We start from the raw sequence: 16,184 nt of genomic DNA, 5'->3' as shown, positions 1-16,184 counted from the left end.
GCGTGCGCCTCGGGCCGGGGTCCGCGGAGGCGCCCGGGCTGCGAGCCGCCTCCCGAGGGCCGCGCGCCGCGCCGGGCCTCGCGGTTAACCCTTCCCGGGCTTGGCATCCGACAGCCCCGGCTCCCGCGGGGGCCGCCAGCAGGTCTGCCCCCCACCCGGTCGCCGCCACCGCGAGGCCGGGGTCGAGCGTGCCTCTCCGACACGGGCAGCGTGCGTCGCTGACGCGGTTGGAGGACGGCAGCCCGCTGCCGACGACCCCGTGGGTTCCGTCCGGACTTTTGAGAAAGTTGGGAACCCCGAGCAGGACGCCTGGGCCACCCAGGTCCCGGAGTCCCTGCTGCGCGCCGACACTGCCCAGGCCTGCAGACCTACTGGGCCTAGAGTTGCACCGAGGCGGACGGGCGGAATGCTGGTTTTGATGGTTTGTGCGATGATAGCACTCGTGAGCAGAGAGAGCGGAGCCTTGATTTTCGCTGCTTCCTTTCTTTGGCTTTTGGCAGTCTCTGCCAGATGAATAGGGATGTCCTGCCCTGCAGCCTCCAGCACCCAAGCGCACTCGAGAATATCCTTAACCTTCCATTCCATTGCCACACCCCACCCCACCTTGCCTCAAGAGCTGGATTACACGAGGCAGAAACTGGCAAAGTGTTGGGGTAAAATATTTTGTCAGTTAACTCCTGTTTGGGACATGGTACCCAAATAAAAAATGTTTCTCATATATATATATTTCATATATATATATATTTCAGTTAACTGTAGCAGCAACAGTCTTTTGGGCTGGAAGAATTCCCACCATGCTCCATTGTTAGTTTTTTCAATTTACTCCAAAACACTTGAGTCTCCTGCTGTCTTTAGGGGCTTCTCTGTTTTCCTTCTGGTGGAGAATACATTTACCTTCACACCCAGTCTTCAAGAGAAGCTTAGAAGGCTGACCTGACCTGGGGAGGAGCCCGTGCCCGCCCGCTGGCCCACCGTGGTGCTGACTTGTCGCCTCCCTCAGCCCCATGGGTTCACCATGCTTGGCCTGCACGGGGCTCTCCGTGGATTCTTACTGAGTGAAAAATAAAACATCAATTCAATCCCTGTACCCCACACCCGCTTTCATACATTAAATGTTTTAGTTAGAAAATGGGCTGTAGCCCCAATAAGGTCAGGGAAGATTGCGTTAAGGGGAGTTTTGTATCGACAGGGGTCTCTGGGGTCCCAAAGCGGAACCTGGGGTATGATGACAGGAAGAAGGGGTGCATCTTAAATGATGAAGCTCTTTCAAGGGTCATGATATGCATCACAGTCTTTATGGCTCAGGAAGGACCGAGAGCGGACAGACTTAAGGAAGCGTGCACCCTGATGCAGGGTCCCCAGACTCTCCAGGTGCAGCGGTTCATGGCCTCTGGATGCTGGCCCCAATCATTGGGGTCCCAGCCGGAGGACTCTGAACCACATGTGAAGGCTGCTCTGGCAGTGCAGAGAGCCAGCACTGGAATATGACAAGTGACAGCAGACACACTCGCCCCTCACAGGCCTCCTCGTTTGGGCAAGGTTCTTGACCTCCCTCTGCTTGGGTCTCCTCTTCTCTAGAGGAGGAGTGAATGACCCTACCTGAGGATTAACACCGGATGGGTGTGCTTCCCAGGGAGCAAACTCACACTCAACCTTTCTTTCCTTTTTGCTGTCCTGGGAATTGAATCCAGGACCACTCTGCCACTGGTCCACAACCCAGACCTTTTTACTTTACACAGGATCTCACTAGGTTGCCCTTGCTCACCCTGAACTTGCAATCCTTCTGCCTCAGCCACCCAAGTCACTGGGATTACAGGTGTGGCCACTGTGCCTGGCTCACACTTGTCACTTCTGATTCCACCATGACTCCAGGGTGATTCTCAGCAAATGGGTTGTACCTCTTGGTTCTCATGTCCCCTGTGTAGATGTCCTCACATACACAGCACTGGTGATGCACAAGAGGCAGCTGGTCTGTAGGTCCCCTTGCTTATTCTGGGCTTCCTCACCCCCCTACAGAGGCTTGGATCCTGCTGGGACACAGTGTTGTTTTCCTACACGTACAGGGACCTCACTACAGACAACTTCCCCAGGGCTTTTAGCAGCCATAAGACTCCATGCATTTCTTTTTCCCCACCCCCAAAGCAATTAAGTTCCAATAACTGTCAGGAATAGAGCCAATTGCTATAAGTGCTTCCAGCTCTTGGCACTAAAGAATAATTAGAAAATGTGTTTTGGTTTGAAACAGTGTTCATTGGTTTGTTTAAAATTGCATCCATATTGTGTAAAAGTCAAGCCATCTCTGTCGACTCCCCTACGCCAGCCTCACCATGACCAGACCACTCCCTGCACCTCTGACCAATTCTGCACCTACATCCCTGGGAAACTGATGAATGTTGTGACCTCTCTCTTCCCTGGGCCCTGGTTCCTCCGGCATGCCCCAGCAAGCGCCTGAAGGCCTTGTTTGCAGGGAGCAATATGCTAAGCACCCAAGACACTGCAGACCGCTGTGGCGGACACTCGAATGCTGGCCACACTGGTTTGTCATTCCAGGGATTCAGCTCCAGACAGCTCTGTTCTGAGATGAAGCTTCTGAGGTAATCGGAGAGTCTGTGTTCAGCTTTGCACCCCAGGGCCCAGCACTGTGCAGTCATGCTTGCTCGATGCTGGATAAAGGAAGAGGGATGCCATTATATGAATGTCTGACACTCTCTGTCCTTGCTCTTCTACTGTGATGGGTCACTGGCTTTGCTTCAGCAACGTGCAGGCTCCGCAGAGGCAATGAATCCTTGTTGAGCGAGTTTCACAATCACTAACTTAACCATTAAGGTGCTCGTGTTGATCTTGTTAAACCTTTTTTGGAAAATAAATTTAAAAGGAAATAAAATGTTAGTAGTTATCATCAAGTATTTTTAAGTGGCATTAGAGCAAGTTATCTGAGCTGAACACGATTTCATGTAAATCTACAAGGCGTATCTCTAGTATCTCTGCAGTTCTGCAAAATAACAGGAAGTGGGCATCGTTTTGGTTTTGGAGTGGAGTTTGGAGAGTTTAATGTAAATCATCAAGGTCACATGCTTTACATGGGTAAGGCAGAGATTCTTATCCTGCAGAGCCCAAAGCCCTTGTTGACATTCGTGATGTAAAGCTGCCTTTCCAAATGGACGAGTCGACCCGCGCTGCAGACATGTCCTGACATCATGTAGGGGAATCAGTGTGCTAACAATCAATTGGCATCTCTGGTACATCTCCCAGCTTCATTTCACCGATTGATTTCTTCCCAAATATGAAAATGTTTTGTTCTATGAGTTAAAAATTAACTGTGGAGCTTACATGTGCCAGTGAGCCATGTCTCTTCAGGCTGTTTGAGTTGCTGAAGATGGCAGGACCCCCTGAGTATGCGGTCCGAGGCTGGGGTGAGCTCCAGATGGACAGCCCAGAGTCCAGGAAAGGCACTCACCGACCACCATGCCAGCCCCTCGGCAGCCAAGAGGCACAAATCTGTTCACATAAATCTGTTCTAAATTGCATTGCTGTCACCAGAAGAGAAGAGCCGTAAAGGCTTTGATGCCATACAAAGTGTAGGAGGACAAAGATCCAGATAAAACTAAGCGACTGATCTCACTGGTGATGATAAAATGATGGCAAAACATCTGATTTTTCAAGTCATCTTTAATCAGTGAGTGGACTGAAGTAGTGAATCCTGAAAGGTACAAACAAACCCTTTGTCTGATAACATATTCCTGTGACCCCCAACTCAAAGATAGCGATGGGTTGAACTGTGTCCTGTAAAACAGACGAGCCGAAGCCCTGAACCCTGTATCTCGAAACACAAGTGTATTTGGAAAAAGGGATTTTACGGAGCCTGACTGGTGTCCACACAGGAAGAGGCGACGCAGGCCCAGGCCTAGTCCAGAGGACCCCAGGTGCACGGGGAGAAGGCGGCACGGAGGGAGGCAGAGGCGGGCTGGTGGGGTGCAGGCTGCTGTGACCCTGGCAGCTGGGCCAGGGAGGACTCCTCCCTGGGACCTCAGAGGGAAGCAGGGAGCTCCAGGCTGAAAGGGGAAGGACTGGCTCCCGAGAGGGGCAGAGTCTCCAGAAGCCTGGGCCTGTCTCCTGTGCTGCCCAGGGGATCCAGCCTGGGTCTGTCTTCCTGGAGAGTGCCTGGCCTGGTCACCCTCACTCACAGGGCCTTTCTAGCTGGCCCCAACCCTGCTCAGGATACTGGTCAAGCCTTGGTGCAGAGGCCTGTGTGGGCAGTGGCCAGCCCTGAGCTGCACATGTGCTCGGCCCTCCTCGTTAGGTCAGGTGGGCACCCCTCTGCCTCCACCCCAAGAACACCTCCACCCAGAGCTCCCTAGTCCTCTGAAGTGACAAATGACACATTCCCGAGTGCCAGCAGAGCTTTATGCCCCAGGAGGGCAGCTGTGAACAGCTTTGGGTCAGCAACTCCGACACCCAGGTGAGTGGAGTGCCTTTTCCCGGGGAAGTGCGGTGGCCTGAACATGGTGGCAGCAGAGCCTGCTGGGAGTGAGCGGCCCCGACGAGCAGCCTGGACCCAGGGACCTGGTGGTCTGGGCCAGCAGCCTCAAGCTGTTGTTTGAAGGGCCCCCACCACTGAAGTCCAAGTTAACCCCTGTGAGACGCAGAGGGTGGAAGGTGATCCTGAGTAGTGTCAGGAAGGAGGACAGTGGCCAGCACTGAGGGTAAGTGAGGCCACAGTGCGGGGCCTGGTCTGAGGGACTGGCCCCAGAGGGGGAGGAGGTGCTCAGTCCCTCTCACCACACGATCCCCTGTACCCCAGGACTCTGCAGAGCACCCAGCAAGAAGGCCCCAACTGGCGGGGCTGCCTGACCTCAGAACCAAGAACCAAGGACACTTCCCTCCGAGCCTCTCAGTCCCTGGCTTCAGCTGTCGCAGCAGGAACAGACTCCTTATCCAGAGATCCTGTCCTTCAGTAAGGAGCTCAGTGCGACCCCTGTGGAACTGACCAACTTCAAGTCGCCACGTGTGTCCATCTGAACGTGCCTACCTTGAATTCGCTTTAAATACCGTGTGCTGAATGTCTCCCGCCACTAGGAGCCATGCTTTCTTTCTCTGCTGAATATGCATCCAAGTCCCCTTTATTCCATAAAACCTTGCTTAGTGATACGTGAGGGTATTCAAGGTGGGGGGACAGACCACGTAGGTTTCAGCAATGTGCACCTACACTGACACTGATCTTCTATCTAAATTTTACAAAAATACAAAGACAATTTTACCTTTGATTTTACATTTGATGTTTTAGTAGATTAAGAAGTTCTCTCCTTTATCTTTTTCTACCTTTTGTGGTATAACAGTCAACCAAAAAATATATAGTATACTCTTGACCCAAGGGCATAACTTTTCTTTTGAAAAAATTCTAAGAATATTATGAGTCTTCATTCAAATTCTGCCAGAAGTTACAAGAGATTTTAAAATTCAAACTAGAACACAGAGCTGCCTGAGGTTGGCACAGCAAGCCCTGAGGACCGGGACCCTTGTGCTCACAACAAAAGCAAACCAAGGGGCTGGGATTGTGGCTCAGGGGTAGAGCACTTGCCTAGCCCAGGCGGGGCCGGGTTCGATCCTCAGCACCACATAAAATAAAAATAGAGATATTGTGTCCATCTACACCTAAAAATAAATACTAGGCTTTGCCTAGGACCAGGGGTGGGGTCCCACGGCCCGCCGCTCTGCATTCCTTCTGGTCCCCTGAGGCAGCAGCTCTGTTAGCCCTGCAGAGCCCACTCGGCAGAGTGGACAACCCAGGGAGCCCCAGCTCTCAATTCCACAAACACGGCAACAAAACTGGCAGGGGGCATTCCCAGAGCTGGAAGTCACCACCTGTCATTAGTGATATTAATAATATCGGTGAGCATCACCACACCATTTACGTATCACGTTTTTCAGACAGTAGAACTCTAAGAATATAAATAGTGGTTTCAAAGTTACCGTAAGGCGTGGATTTGTCGCTCTCGCTCAGCTGGAATTTCTAAACGGGACAGTGGGACAGGAGGTGTTAGATCACCACCTTCCAACCACGGCCTGAGCTGGCCTGAGCTGGCCACATGCCTAGGTGGCCTGAAGTCCTGATTTCTGCAGGCAGTTCTATTTGGGGTTGGCTTCACTCCTGTTGTTTGCTTTGTTCCCTGGCTGGACACCAACCGGAGCAGGTGGACTTTCCTGGCCCAGCCCCGAGCTTTGCCTGTGTCCTGACTCTCGATCGCTGTGACTCTGACCCTTCCCTCATGACCACCTGAGTGCTGGTAAGACAGCAGTGACCCGGTCCCTCTGCAGGCAATCTCCAGACCATCTCGGCACCCAGCGGCTTAGCTGGGCAGTGTCCAGTCCTGAGCCAGCAGAGGACATGGGAGAGCCAGGCGGGGAAACAGTTCTCTGCTCCCTGGAGAGTTGTCTTGGCAAGACCCCACGCTCGCCGAGCCACATGCTCCAGCTACAGAACAGGAGGGCTCCAGGCTGTCACCTGTTCACGCTTGGAACCGGGCGACAGGACCCGGCCAGAGCTCCGGGTGGACAGAGCACCCCCGTGAGCCCTTGGAGGACACCCCATTCTCTGGTGGATGGAGTTCCCACCCTGTCTAGAGGGAGGAAACTGAGGTGGCTGAGTCTCCAGTCCCTGGGGCTTGGCAAATCCCTGCTGGGAACTCGTGGAAATGCCACCTGGCGCCGGCCCAGCAGCAAAGATGTGCTGAGTGTCTGGGGAGGACCCAGGCCGTGCTGACAGAAGCCCCGGGTGCCAGGCGGCGCTGACCTGCTTGTCAGGGTTGACTCTCAGAGGCTCAGGGGCCAGGCAGCCGCCAGCTGTCTCCTTTGTTTCCAGCAGAGGAAGCACCGCCCAAGCTGCTCCCGGGCAGTTACTGGGGAAGAGCAAGCGTGTGTGTGTTGTGTGTGTGTGTGTGTGCGTGTGTGTGTACATGTATGTGTGTGTGTGTGCGTGTATGTGTGTGTGTCTGTGTATGTGTATGTGTGTGTGTGTCTGTGTGTGTGTGTGTGTGTCTGTGTATGGGTATGGGTATGTGTATGTGTTGTGTCTGTGTGTGCATGAGTGTGTGGGGGTGTGTGCCTCATGTGCAATGTGGGGAGGGCCAGAGGAAGTGGTTTCTGAAAGAGCAAGAAGTGTCCTGAGCACTAACCAGCCCCCAGAGAATCCCAGAGTCATTTACGGTTCTTGTCGAGGACATTCACTTAACTGTCTTAGCAAAGTGAGTGAGAGAGAGGGCCCAGCCGTCCCAGCACTCTGCCGCCGGACCCACCTCCACGCCTGGTGGGCAGCTCCACGCCAGTGCACTGCTCCTGGACTTCACGCCCTCGCATGAAAATCAACTCACCATGCACTCCCATGTCCACGGGTTGGAAGGGTGTCCAAGGAGCAAGAGGTGTAGGACTTCGGTCAGCCCACTCTGCCGGTGAGAAAACATGTAAAAATCGTCCTGCTCTCCCTAGTATCCAGGATCCTCGCCAGATCCAATTGGTGAAAATACCGACTTAAGGAAAAGACACCCAGGACACGATTTAGAGTCAGGTGAGAAGCGACGTCCCATTTCCACAGACCTGTCAGGAACACCGGAAGTGACCCGCGGTCAGGGAGATGCGTCCTTATTCCGTGTCCTGGACCACAGGCCACCTAGGCTCCCTGGCACCTGCAGAGGTCTGAGTTTGAACAGAAGGCCACACCCCCGTCCACTGGTCTGCAGGGCTCAGCTCTGAACGTCGGGGGCTTAGACAGACCATGGTGCGTGAGGGTGTCCGCAGGGCAGCGCAGACCCTTGCTGGCCTGTGAGGACTTTTCCCTCTGTCCCCACTGGGAACAGCAAGCGCCTTGGAGCCCACCAGGCACACCCTCCCGAGGCCCCCTGCAGCAGGCTTCCAGCCAGATGGGAGGAGGAGGCAGCTCAGGACACACCCCGTGGGGCTCGGCCTGTGGTCTCCCAACAGGCAGCCTGGGCGCTGGCCCATCAGGACGCGACAGGAGGCGGCCAGGAGCTGGGGACAGACATCCACGAGGCAGTCACGAGGAGGCACAGTGTGGCTTCAGGGACCCCTTCGTCACCCGCTGATACCCCAGTGCCCTGCATTCCCCCATCTCGCGAGAGCGCTCAGGAACCAGGGGCTGTCCCTCAAGGCCTTGCCTACCTCAAGAGCACTCAAGAGCCTCAGAGTGTCCAGCTGGTGCACTGCCCATCTCCTGACACTCCCAACTTGCCTGCCACCTCCCATGGCCTGTGCCCAAGCCAGTCCCCGTCCCTGAGGACCCTTCTCAGGAGTCGGCCTCACTCAACTCCAGGCTTCAGATGAGCACCTCGCCCACGCAGGCCTGGACATCCTGGGGCTTGGGGGTGTGGCCCTGCCGGAGGCCTGGGAAAAGCTGGCAGCACTGGACACAGGGCCCATGCCCTGTGGTGGCAGGTGATGGAGCAAGGTGGGGACAGGGAGGAGGGAGCAGGCGTCCTCATGGGCAGACACCTGCAGCTGGACTGGACAGCCTGTCCTGTAGACCGGGCGGTGGAGGGAGGAACTGCCCATGTCCGCCCCCTCCTCTACTCTGTCACTCCTGGTCAAGTTCCCTTGACCATCAGCTGCCCTGGGCCCTAAGTTGGGTCCCTCCTGGGTCACCTCAGTGGGTTGGTCCTGCTCCTTACCCAGGAGAGGGCTGAGGCCTCGGGGCTCAGATGCTAAAAGCCTGAGTTGGGGGCAGGAAGTCCAGAGGGGCTTGTGCCCAGCTCTCAACAGCACACCACTGGGACACCAAGTACTGGACGGGCTTTCGCCCCCTCCAGCAGCTGACCATCAACATACACACTCCCTGATTCCAGGAAAGCAGACCTGCAGCTGGCCCCCTCCCGGGCACCTGGGGCAACACCTACCGTGGGACGCTGGCTGTGCGCGTTTCTGGGAGGGTCCTCAGCCCCCGGGGTCGCTGCAGCCTCCTACAGCCTGTAGGGAGGGCGACCAGTCCCCGGCCTGCCCGAGTTCCTCACCCCATCGCAGCGGCCCCTCGGCCAGCACGTTGGCTGCTTGAGAGGCCGTACACTTGAGGAGGCGGAGGCCTGAGGCTGAGGTGGCGGCACACCATTGGCATTTACTGATGGCCATGGAGTCCCAGGACACGGTCCAGCAAGCCCTCTTGTTTCCTCCTGCCCCTTCCTATAGGAGGGTCCTGGCTTCCCATGGGGACCAGTGTCCATCACCCAGCAATTCAGGAACTCTCTCCTTTGCTGCCCACCACCAGAAGGTCAAAGGTCCCACTACTCTGGATGGAACTCTGACTCTGTCCCCGGGGGACATTTCTGTCTTTGGAAATCTCAGCAGGACCTGAGGGTGCAGCCATGATAAGGTGGTTGGGGGAGAGACAGAGAGGGTGGGCGGGCTGTGCCTGCACTGGCCCCTTGGTCCCCAGGCCCGGGGTTCGCCGGCTTTACGTCACCCACTGAGAGCGCATCAGGTGCAGCGTCCAACCCTGAGACACGCCCCCAGCTGCTGCAGTTCCTGGCCTCCCGCAGGTGCCCTGCTGGGGCACCCCAGCTCCTGGCTAGCTTCTTCCTGAGGAGGTGCAGGGCTGAGCGTGGACTGTGGGCTCCCCAGGAGGACTCCCTTGGGGGCTTCCTCAGGGCCTCCTTGCACAGGCCAGTGAACTGTCAGTCCTGTGGTCCCGTCCATTCCCAGCTGGCCCGTGGCCTGGGCTGTCTGGGGCCTGCACACCGACCAGTTCTGGAGGACAGTGGCAGTGGGATGGGTGTGTGGGGCTCTGCTCTTGCACCTGCTCTGCTCCTGGGTCTGCTCTTGGGCTGCAGCTCGGGCCAGTGCCCTCTGGCAGTGGGTTGCTCACTGCCCACCTGGCCACAGCTCCCCGGGTATGAGGTCACTCACAACAGGCAGCTTAGTTCACAGAGGACAGTGTCTGCTAGAGATGGCAGCTGGCATCTCCCCCAGGTTTATAGGCAAAGCCCTGACCCCACAGGGCAGCATGGAGTGGGGCCTCTGGGAGGTGACGAGGGGGTCACCTGGATGAGGGGAGACACCGGACAGCGTGCTTCCTCTGCCCACGGCAGGGCAGTGAGAAGCCAGGCCCCTGCCAGCCAGAACAGTCATGCTGGGACCCTCACCTTGCACCAGTGGCCTCCAGAGCTCTGAGAGGCGAGTTGCGGGTTCCTGTGTGATGTTTCGGCAGCCTGAGCCGGGACGCTGTTCCGTGGCCAGGAGCCCAGGTGCTGCTGTTCCAACAGGTGATAACTCCTGCTGCAGAACTGTCGCTCAGACTCTAGCGGTCAGGACGCGATAGGGCCCACTCGGCAGCCAGTTTTCTTTCTCCACCAAATCTGCCGCAGATGGCCCAGTGCTGTCTGATCTGCCCTGTCCCCAGGCCCTAGGTGAGGCACCTGGCCCGCAGAAGTCTGCAGATAGCTCAAGAGGCTCCCAGGGGGCTGGGGTAGGACGTGCAGTTGTGCTCCATCCGGAATCCCAAGAGGCCTGTAGTCATGCAGCCACGGTGGGTCACCCTGCGACAGCACTAGCCTCATGAGTGCATCCAGAAGGCCTGGGGGAGGTGGGAGCCCCTGAAAGCCTCGGGGGCAGGGCTCCCGGGGGAGGGGCTTGCATCCCACCTCTGTCCCGTTTGCACCTTCCTAGTGGACCTGGTTGGCAGGTCTCCGGGCAGCAGGACGCCATCGACACAGTGGCCAGTGGGCCTCTGTGGGCAGTGTCGTTGTGGACTAACCAGGGAGCAGGCTTCACAGCTGAGGCGAGACAACACGGAGTTTGGGGGTGTAAAGGCAGACCCCCCTCACCTACAGGTGGTGCTGAGGCACAGCCACGCACCCTGCCCCCGCAGACACTGGGCTTGATGCTGTGGCTGTCACAGGGTCCTACCCACACCTCCCATGGTGCCTGGCTTGCTGTGTCAGCCCCATGAATTGCACAGGGACGTGGGGACAAGGGCTGGCCATCCTGTCTTCCACGGTGGCTCTGATCTCTGCCAGCTGTCCAGGAGGGCAGGGTGGATGTGCCACTGTGGGAGGGCCAGTGCTCAGGGACACGACTACTCAGGCCAGGGGGCAGAATGAGGTTTCTGCCAGCTGCTAAGTCCCACTGACACATTAGGAGAAGGGCCTGGGGACTCTGATGCACCCTCCCAGCTCAGCCAGCCCGAGCTGCAGCCTGCCACGCTGCGATTTCCCTCCCCACTGCAGCCTGCCCAGCTCCGAGGACTAGGGACTGCAGCCACACACCGGCTCTCCAAAGTGGTCCTCGCTCAAGGGGAACTGATCCCGCCTTCAGGTCAAGAGTCCAAGCGGTGACTGTCAGGGGCGGGGCCTGGGACGGCTGGAGCTGGCCGTGTCCAGGGTGGCTATTACAAAGTGCCGCAGTGTGGGCGGCTCAGGAACAGCAGAGATTCGTTTCCTCAGCTCTGGAGGCTGAAAGTCCACGGTCAAGGGGCAGCAGGGTGGGTCCAGGGAAGGCCTCTTCCTAGGGGCAGCTGACTGCCAGCAGAGTCCCCGGAGGAAAAGGGTGAGGGAGCGCTCTGAGGCTCCTTCCTGACTCAGCGGGGATGGCCCTTCTGGCTCTGCCCTCACAACCTGACTGTGCCCGCGGGCCTCGCCTCTGGATGTCGCGCTTGGGAATAGGATTTCAACCTCTGAATCATCAGGGGGGCCGGACTCTCAGGGGTACTTCTGCTGTCTTCAAATGGAGAAGTCATTTGGTTGCCCATCTGATTCAACTCCAGGAAAAAGAAGACCAGACTTCTCCGCCGAATGCGTCGTTGGATAACAGGTGGTCTTCCTGCCGTCTCTCACACCCACTGTGTGCAAGGCCACCTGGGCTCGACTCTGTGGAGCCGAGAACCACCATGGAGTATCACCAAGGTGTTCTGGCCCCGAGAAGGGAGGTCTTCTGAGCCCAAGGAGCACGGTCACGAGATGAGTTCTGTGCTACTTGGCAAGTTCCGTCCAACACTCCCGATTGCCCTCTCCTTTAGTAAGATGTGGAAGGGCTCTGCTCTGAGTCGCACACTCCGGCCACCCTGCTCTGCAGGACCCAGGAAACCACACAGCCACCAGCGTCCCGAAGAACCTTGCCATCACCCTCTCCCTCCTGGTCCGTCTCAGGGAGTCCCCTGCCATCCTCCTGGTCTGCCTCAGAACCCAGTGCCATCCACCCTCTCCCCTGGTTCCTCGGGGCTGCAGAGAGGTGAGCTGCTGCGCAGCCTCATTCTGGGCCCAGACCGCACCACGGGGTTCTCCCTGGCCTGGCCACACGTTCACATGGTGGACATCCGCACCAGGAGAGTGGTGAGGGCCTGAGTCTCTTGCAGGGTCCCCTGTGGTCCAGAGCAGTTTCTCCCACACTCAGTCAGTGTCTGGGGTTTACACAAAGTCTCCCGGCTGGACAGTGGTGATGTCCGTGCTCAAGGACTGGCCAGACCACACCTCCCTTCCTGGGTGTAGTTACCCTTTTGTGCTTGTGCAGGGGATCACCCTTCTGGCCCTGCCCTTACAACCTAATTGTGACATCAGGCACCATCAGAGCGGTGAGGGCTGAGTCTCTGGCAGGGGGAGAAAGGCGACTTGTAATGCCGAATTTCTTTTTTAATAACAAGACTTTATTTATGAAAGGAGATAGCAGCTAACAGTTTAAGAAAGCTTGGAAGTGTATATGCAACTCAGAAAATATTTGGCTAAGTCATAAAATTAGCATTTTTAGTCATCTGTAAAGTGCCAAGAAATGTTTCTGGGGGATGCCTGCAATAGGCTTTTTTCTTACTGTTTTGACCCCACTTCACCAGGTACTAGCACATGGTACAGAAACACAGGAAGAACAGACGGAGCTCAGCAGTGGCCGTGCACCCCAGCAGGCAGCATGGGCTTGCAGCTGCAGAGGGCCAACCCAGGGCAGAGTGGGGCTCTCCTCTGGGCTGCTCCCAGGCCAGCAGCAGTGTCCTGCAGGGACATTTCCATGACAGAGTGGGGGCATTCCTCCTGGTGCTTCCAGGCCAGCAGCACACCTGTGAGTCCTCAGGATGAGATTTCAAACGTGCACAGCACTCCAGGTCTATGGGGCAAGAAATGCCTGGGACCAGAAACTCAGAGCTCTCTCCTGCACTCAGTACAGTACTGAAACCCACACATGTCTGATGAGGATGTCCAGAAAGTGTTAGATATGACAAGGGAAGAAGGATTTGGCATTGATGCCTGACTCTAAACGTTGACAGGCACTGAACATTTTGGTTCAAAGCAGATTATTTGTCAAACACCATAGATAATACATTGGCTTTAACTGTTAATTTTTAATAGAAAATGCAATATAAAAAATAATGCTTTGTTAAAATATATGGTACAAGCATCAGACCCCTTAGGAAAGCCTAGGTCCCTTCCAAAGGTAAACCATTCTGACTGGACTAGTGTGTGTTACCTGGCTTTTAAAAACTGTTATAAATTCTACCCTGGAACTCGCAAATATAGAATATATAAATAAGGGTAGGGAATCTGAGCCAAGCAGAGTTATTCTGAGAGCTACTATTAGTAAGTCCCACATTACTGAACAGCTACATGTCCCCAGGAATTCACTACAGGAGAAGGTGCGGGGGCACGGAGGACACCGACGGCCAGCCCGGGAGGACCAGGCCCTGTCCCCTGCACATGGAGGCCGAGGTTCACACTCTCCGAGGGCAGGCGGGAGCCGCTGGTGCACTGCACGTTCTTTCCCAAACACACTTCAGCTGGCTCTGCCCGTGTGAAGGTGGCCTCAGCCACGGGGCCTGCACCTGCTGAGAAGTGGCCCCAAGGCCACACCCTTCCAGGAGGCTGCGTCCACCTACACGCTCAGCAGTGGGATCTGCCAGACCATCACAGAGGACACCATCTCCTCCGGGGGCTGCTGCCGGCCTTTCCGGCACACCCGCCGGTGGCCCTGGCCCCCACACACCACCAGCACCGAGCTGGCCTTGGCCTTCCTGGGCCGACGTGCCCTGCTTCTCGGGGGGGCAGTGGGGTCCTTCAAGAGGTCACAGGTGCTGCTGTCCTCAGACCTGTGCTCGAGTGAGCTGGAGCCCTGGGATAGGCTCAGGGACCCAGAGGAAGAGGACAGGTCACTCTTGTGATTCACTGGTCCCCACGAGTCTGCCAACCAGATGGCTGTGTCCAGGTCGCCTGGGCTCGGACTGGCGCCAGTGCCCTCAGTGGGAAGCACGTCCCTCTGGTCCTCTTCCTGGGGCTCGAGGCCAGGAGGTGGGCTATCCCTGGCTTGGTCCTGGTCCTTCTTGTGTAACGCTGTGGCCATGACGATGAACTTGACAGGGCCGTGGTGAGCGTGGTAGGAGACCATGCCTCTTCCTGAAAAGGGAGCAGGTCAACGGCCAGCCGTCAGTCAGAGAGCAGACAGCAGGGGGACCGAGCCCCGCCCACCCAGGGCCTCTCTCCACCCAGCCGCAGCCTCCGCGCACTGACCTGGGCGAGCGCTGCAAGGAGGACCCGCGCAGGTCCATCCAAGAGAACGCAGGACCAGGCTTTTACATCAACAGTCTGTTCCCCGTTTTCCCTATTAAATACCTTCTCATTTGTTCTAACTTTCCTAAATCTTGACTTTTTTTTTAAGGTCTTTGGATTTATTTTCCATATCCTTCAAATTTACATCAAAGGCAAACACCAGCCCTGAATCTTGACTTTGTAAGTTCAAGACTAAACTGTGTCAGTTTTAGAAACTAAGTGACTATATTCTCAGCAGCTTCTGTCAATGTTTTAAGAATTTCACCTTTCTATTTATTTATTTGGGTCTAAGTGGTGCTGAGGATGGACCGGGCCTTCCCTGTTAGGCAAGCGCTCTACACTGATCCACACCAGCCCCACTCTGTCCTGTTTCATTGCAGAAAGTTTCTGGGGCTTAGGAAAAATCAATTCTATGATTTTAATTAAAATCAGGACTTCTCAGTTTCCAGGAGCGAGGTTCAGATTTTAAAGCATCACTGCTATCAGAGACCCCTGGGGCTCCTGAGCACTACCCCACCCAGGCGGGCCGGGCTGCACACTGGGCCCTCCTCACCAAGCGAGTCCAGGCGGACAGGCCCCAGCTTCACCGGGTTCCTACTCTGGCCAAGGCAGGTGGAGTGGTAAAACCGGCCACCACCACCACTGCGAGACTCCAGCACTTGGCAAGTGGAGTGGCAGAGTGAAGTCTGCGGTGGCGGGCAGGAGCTGGTCTGCAGCGGGCAGCGGTGCTCACCCACGGGGAGGGCCCAGAGCCACCGCTGTGGTGCCACCGCTGTAGCAGAGTGGTGCCTGGGGGAGCAGGACAGGCGGGCAGAGGCCCCCTGCTAGACCAGGCCCGGGTGGGGGCCGTGGCCAAGGGCCTCAGGAGGGACAGGCAGGGAAGCCCATCGCTGAGCGTCCTGCAGATCCTTGTCCATTAACCAGCCCCCCAGGCCGACTGCAGGATGCATGGACGTGAGGACGCTCACCACGTTTCCCAGCCTCCCTTGCCAGCTCAGCCACTTTCTGAGCACTGTCCTGCCCTGCCCTGGACGTTCAGGTTCTGAACGTCCTGCTACTGAGAACGAGATGCTGGGCGAGGGTCTCTGCCCACGCCTTGCTCCTGGCTGGGCATTTCTCAAGACAGCCTCCTGGACTGGAGGCTGGTTCTGGACTCGGTGTCAGGTCCCAAGAGGCACAGTGCCGAGCTGCTTCCCTGGAGGGCCGCACTGAAGGGGGCCAGCCGAGGAGCAGAGAAGCCCAGGGAGCTGCTCCAGGGCCACCGCGCCCAGCGGCAGAGGTCAACAGGTGGGCGTGAAACGGGCTTCCAGGAGGAGCCACACCTACCAGGCCCCGTCTGCTGCCACAGCGAGCCCACACCTGTGCGCCCCCCACCAGGTGAGAAGGCTCAGGGAGGCTCCTGGGCCTGAGCTGGAACCAGGGCACGTTCCTCTCCACCCAGGAGGGAGAACCAGACCAACCGGCACTTCAGCCGCGGAGTCTCTCCTGGGAGGGGCAGATGTGTGCAGGCGTCCACTCACCGGTCACCTTGGGGATCCCCTGCAGTCGAGGGACCGGCAGGGCCACAACCACACCCAGGCTGGTGCCGACCATCAGCAAGCCGTGGCAGACGAGGAGGCTGGTCACAGAGAGCCGCTGGTGCCCTGGGCAACAGAGAGGGAAGCA

The 16,184-nt window shown here is 57.0% G+C and overlaps 1 protein-coding gene across 15 annotated transcripts in view; it reads right to left on the bottom strand.

Annotated features, from left to right (window-relative positions):
• Nucleotides 1–12,615: 12,615 nt before the first annotated feature.
• The window catches only part of Arhgef10 (Rho guanine nucleotide exchange factor 10), a 98,500-nt gene continuing 94,931 nt past the window's right edge, over nucleotides 12,616–16,184 (bottom strand). For all 15 annotated transcript variants that reach the window (XM_078030735.1, XM_078030742.1, XM_078030740.1 and 12 more), the window contains 2 exons: nucleotides 16,040–16,162; nucleotides 12,616–14,366 (listed from right to left, as the gene is read on the bottom strand). In XM_078030735.1, coding sequence (XP_077886861.1) covers nucleotides 13,849–14,366; nucleotides 16,040–16,162 — 641 coding nt within the window. In that variant the 3' untranslated portion in view covers nucleotides 12,616–13,848. The remainder of the gene's footprint in view (nucleotides 14,367–16,039; nucleotides 16,163–16,184) is intronic.

Source organism: Ictidomys tridecemlineatus, chromosome 14, assembly GCF_052094955.1.
Source record: "Ictidomys tridecemlineatus isolate mIctTri1 chromosome 14, mIctTri1.hap1, whole genome shotgun sequence".
Taxonomy (NCBI): domain Eukaryota; kingdom Metazoa; phylum Chordata; class Mammalia; order Rodentia; family Sciuridae; genus Ictidomys; species Ictidomys tridecemlineatus.
Note: the sequence above shows the minus strand (reverse complement) of the source record. Positions and strands in the feature narration are given on the sequence as shown.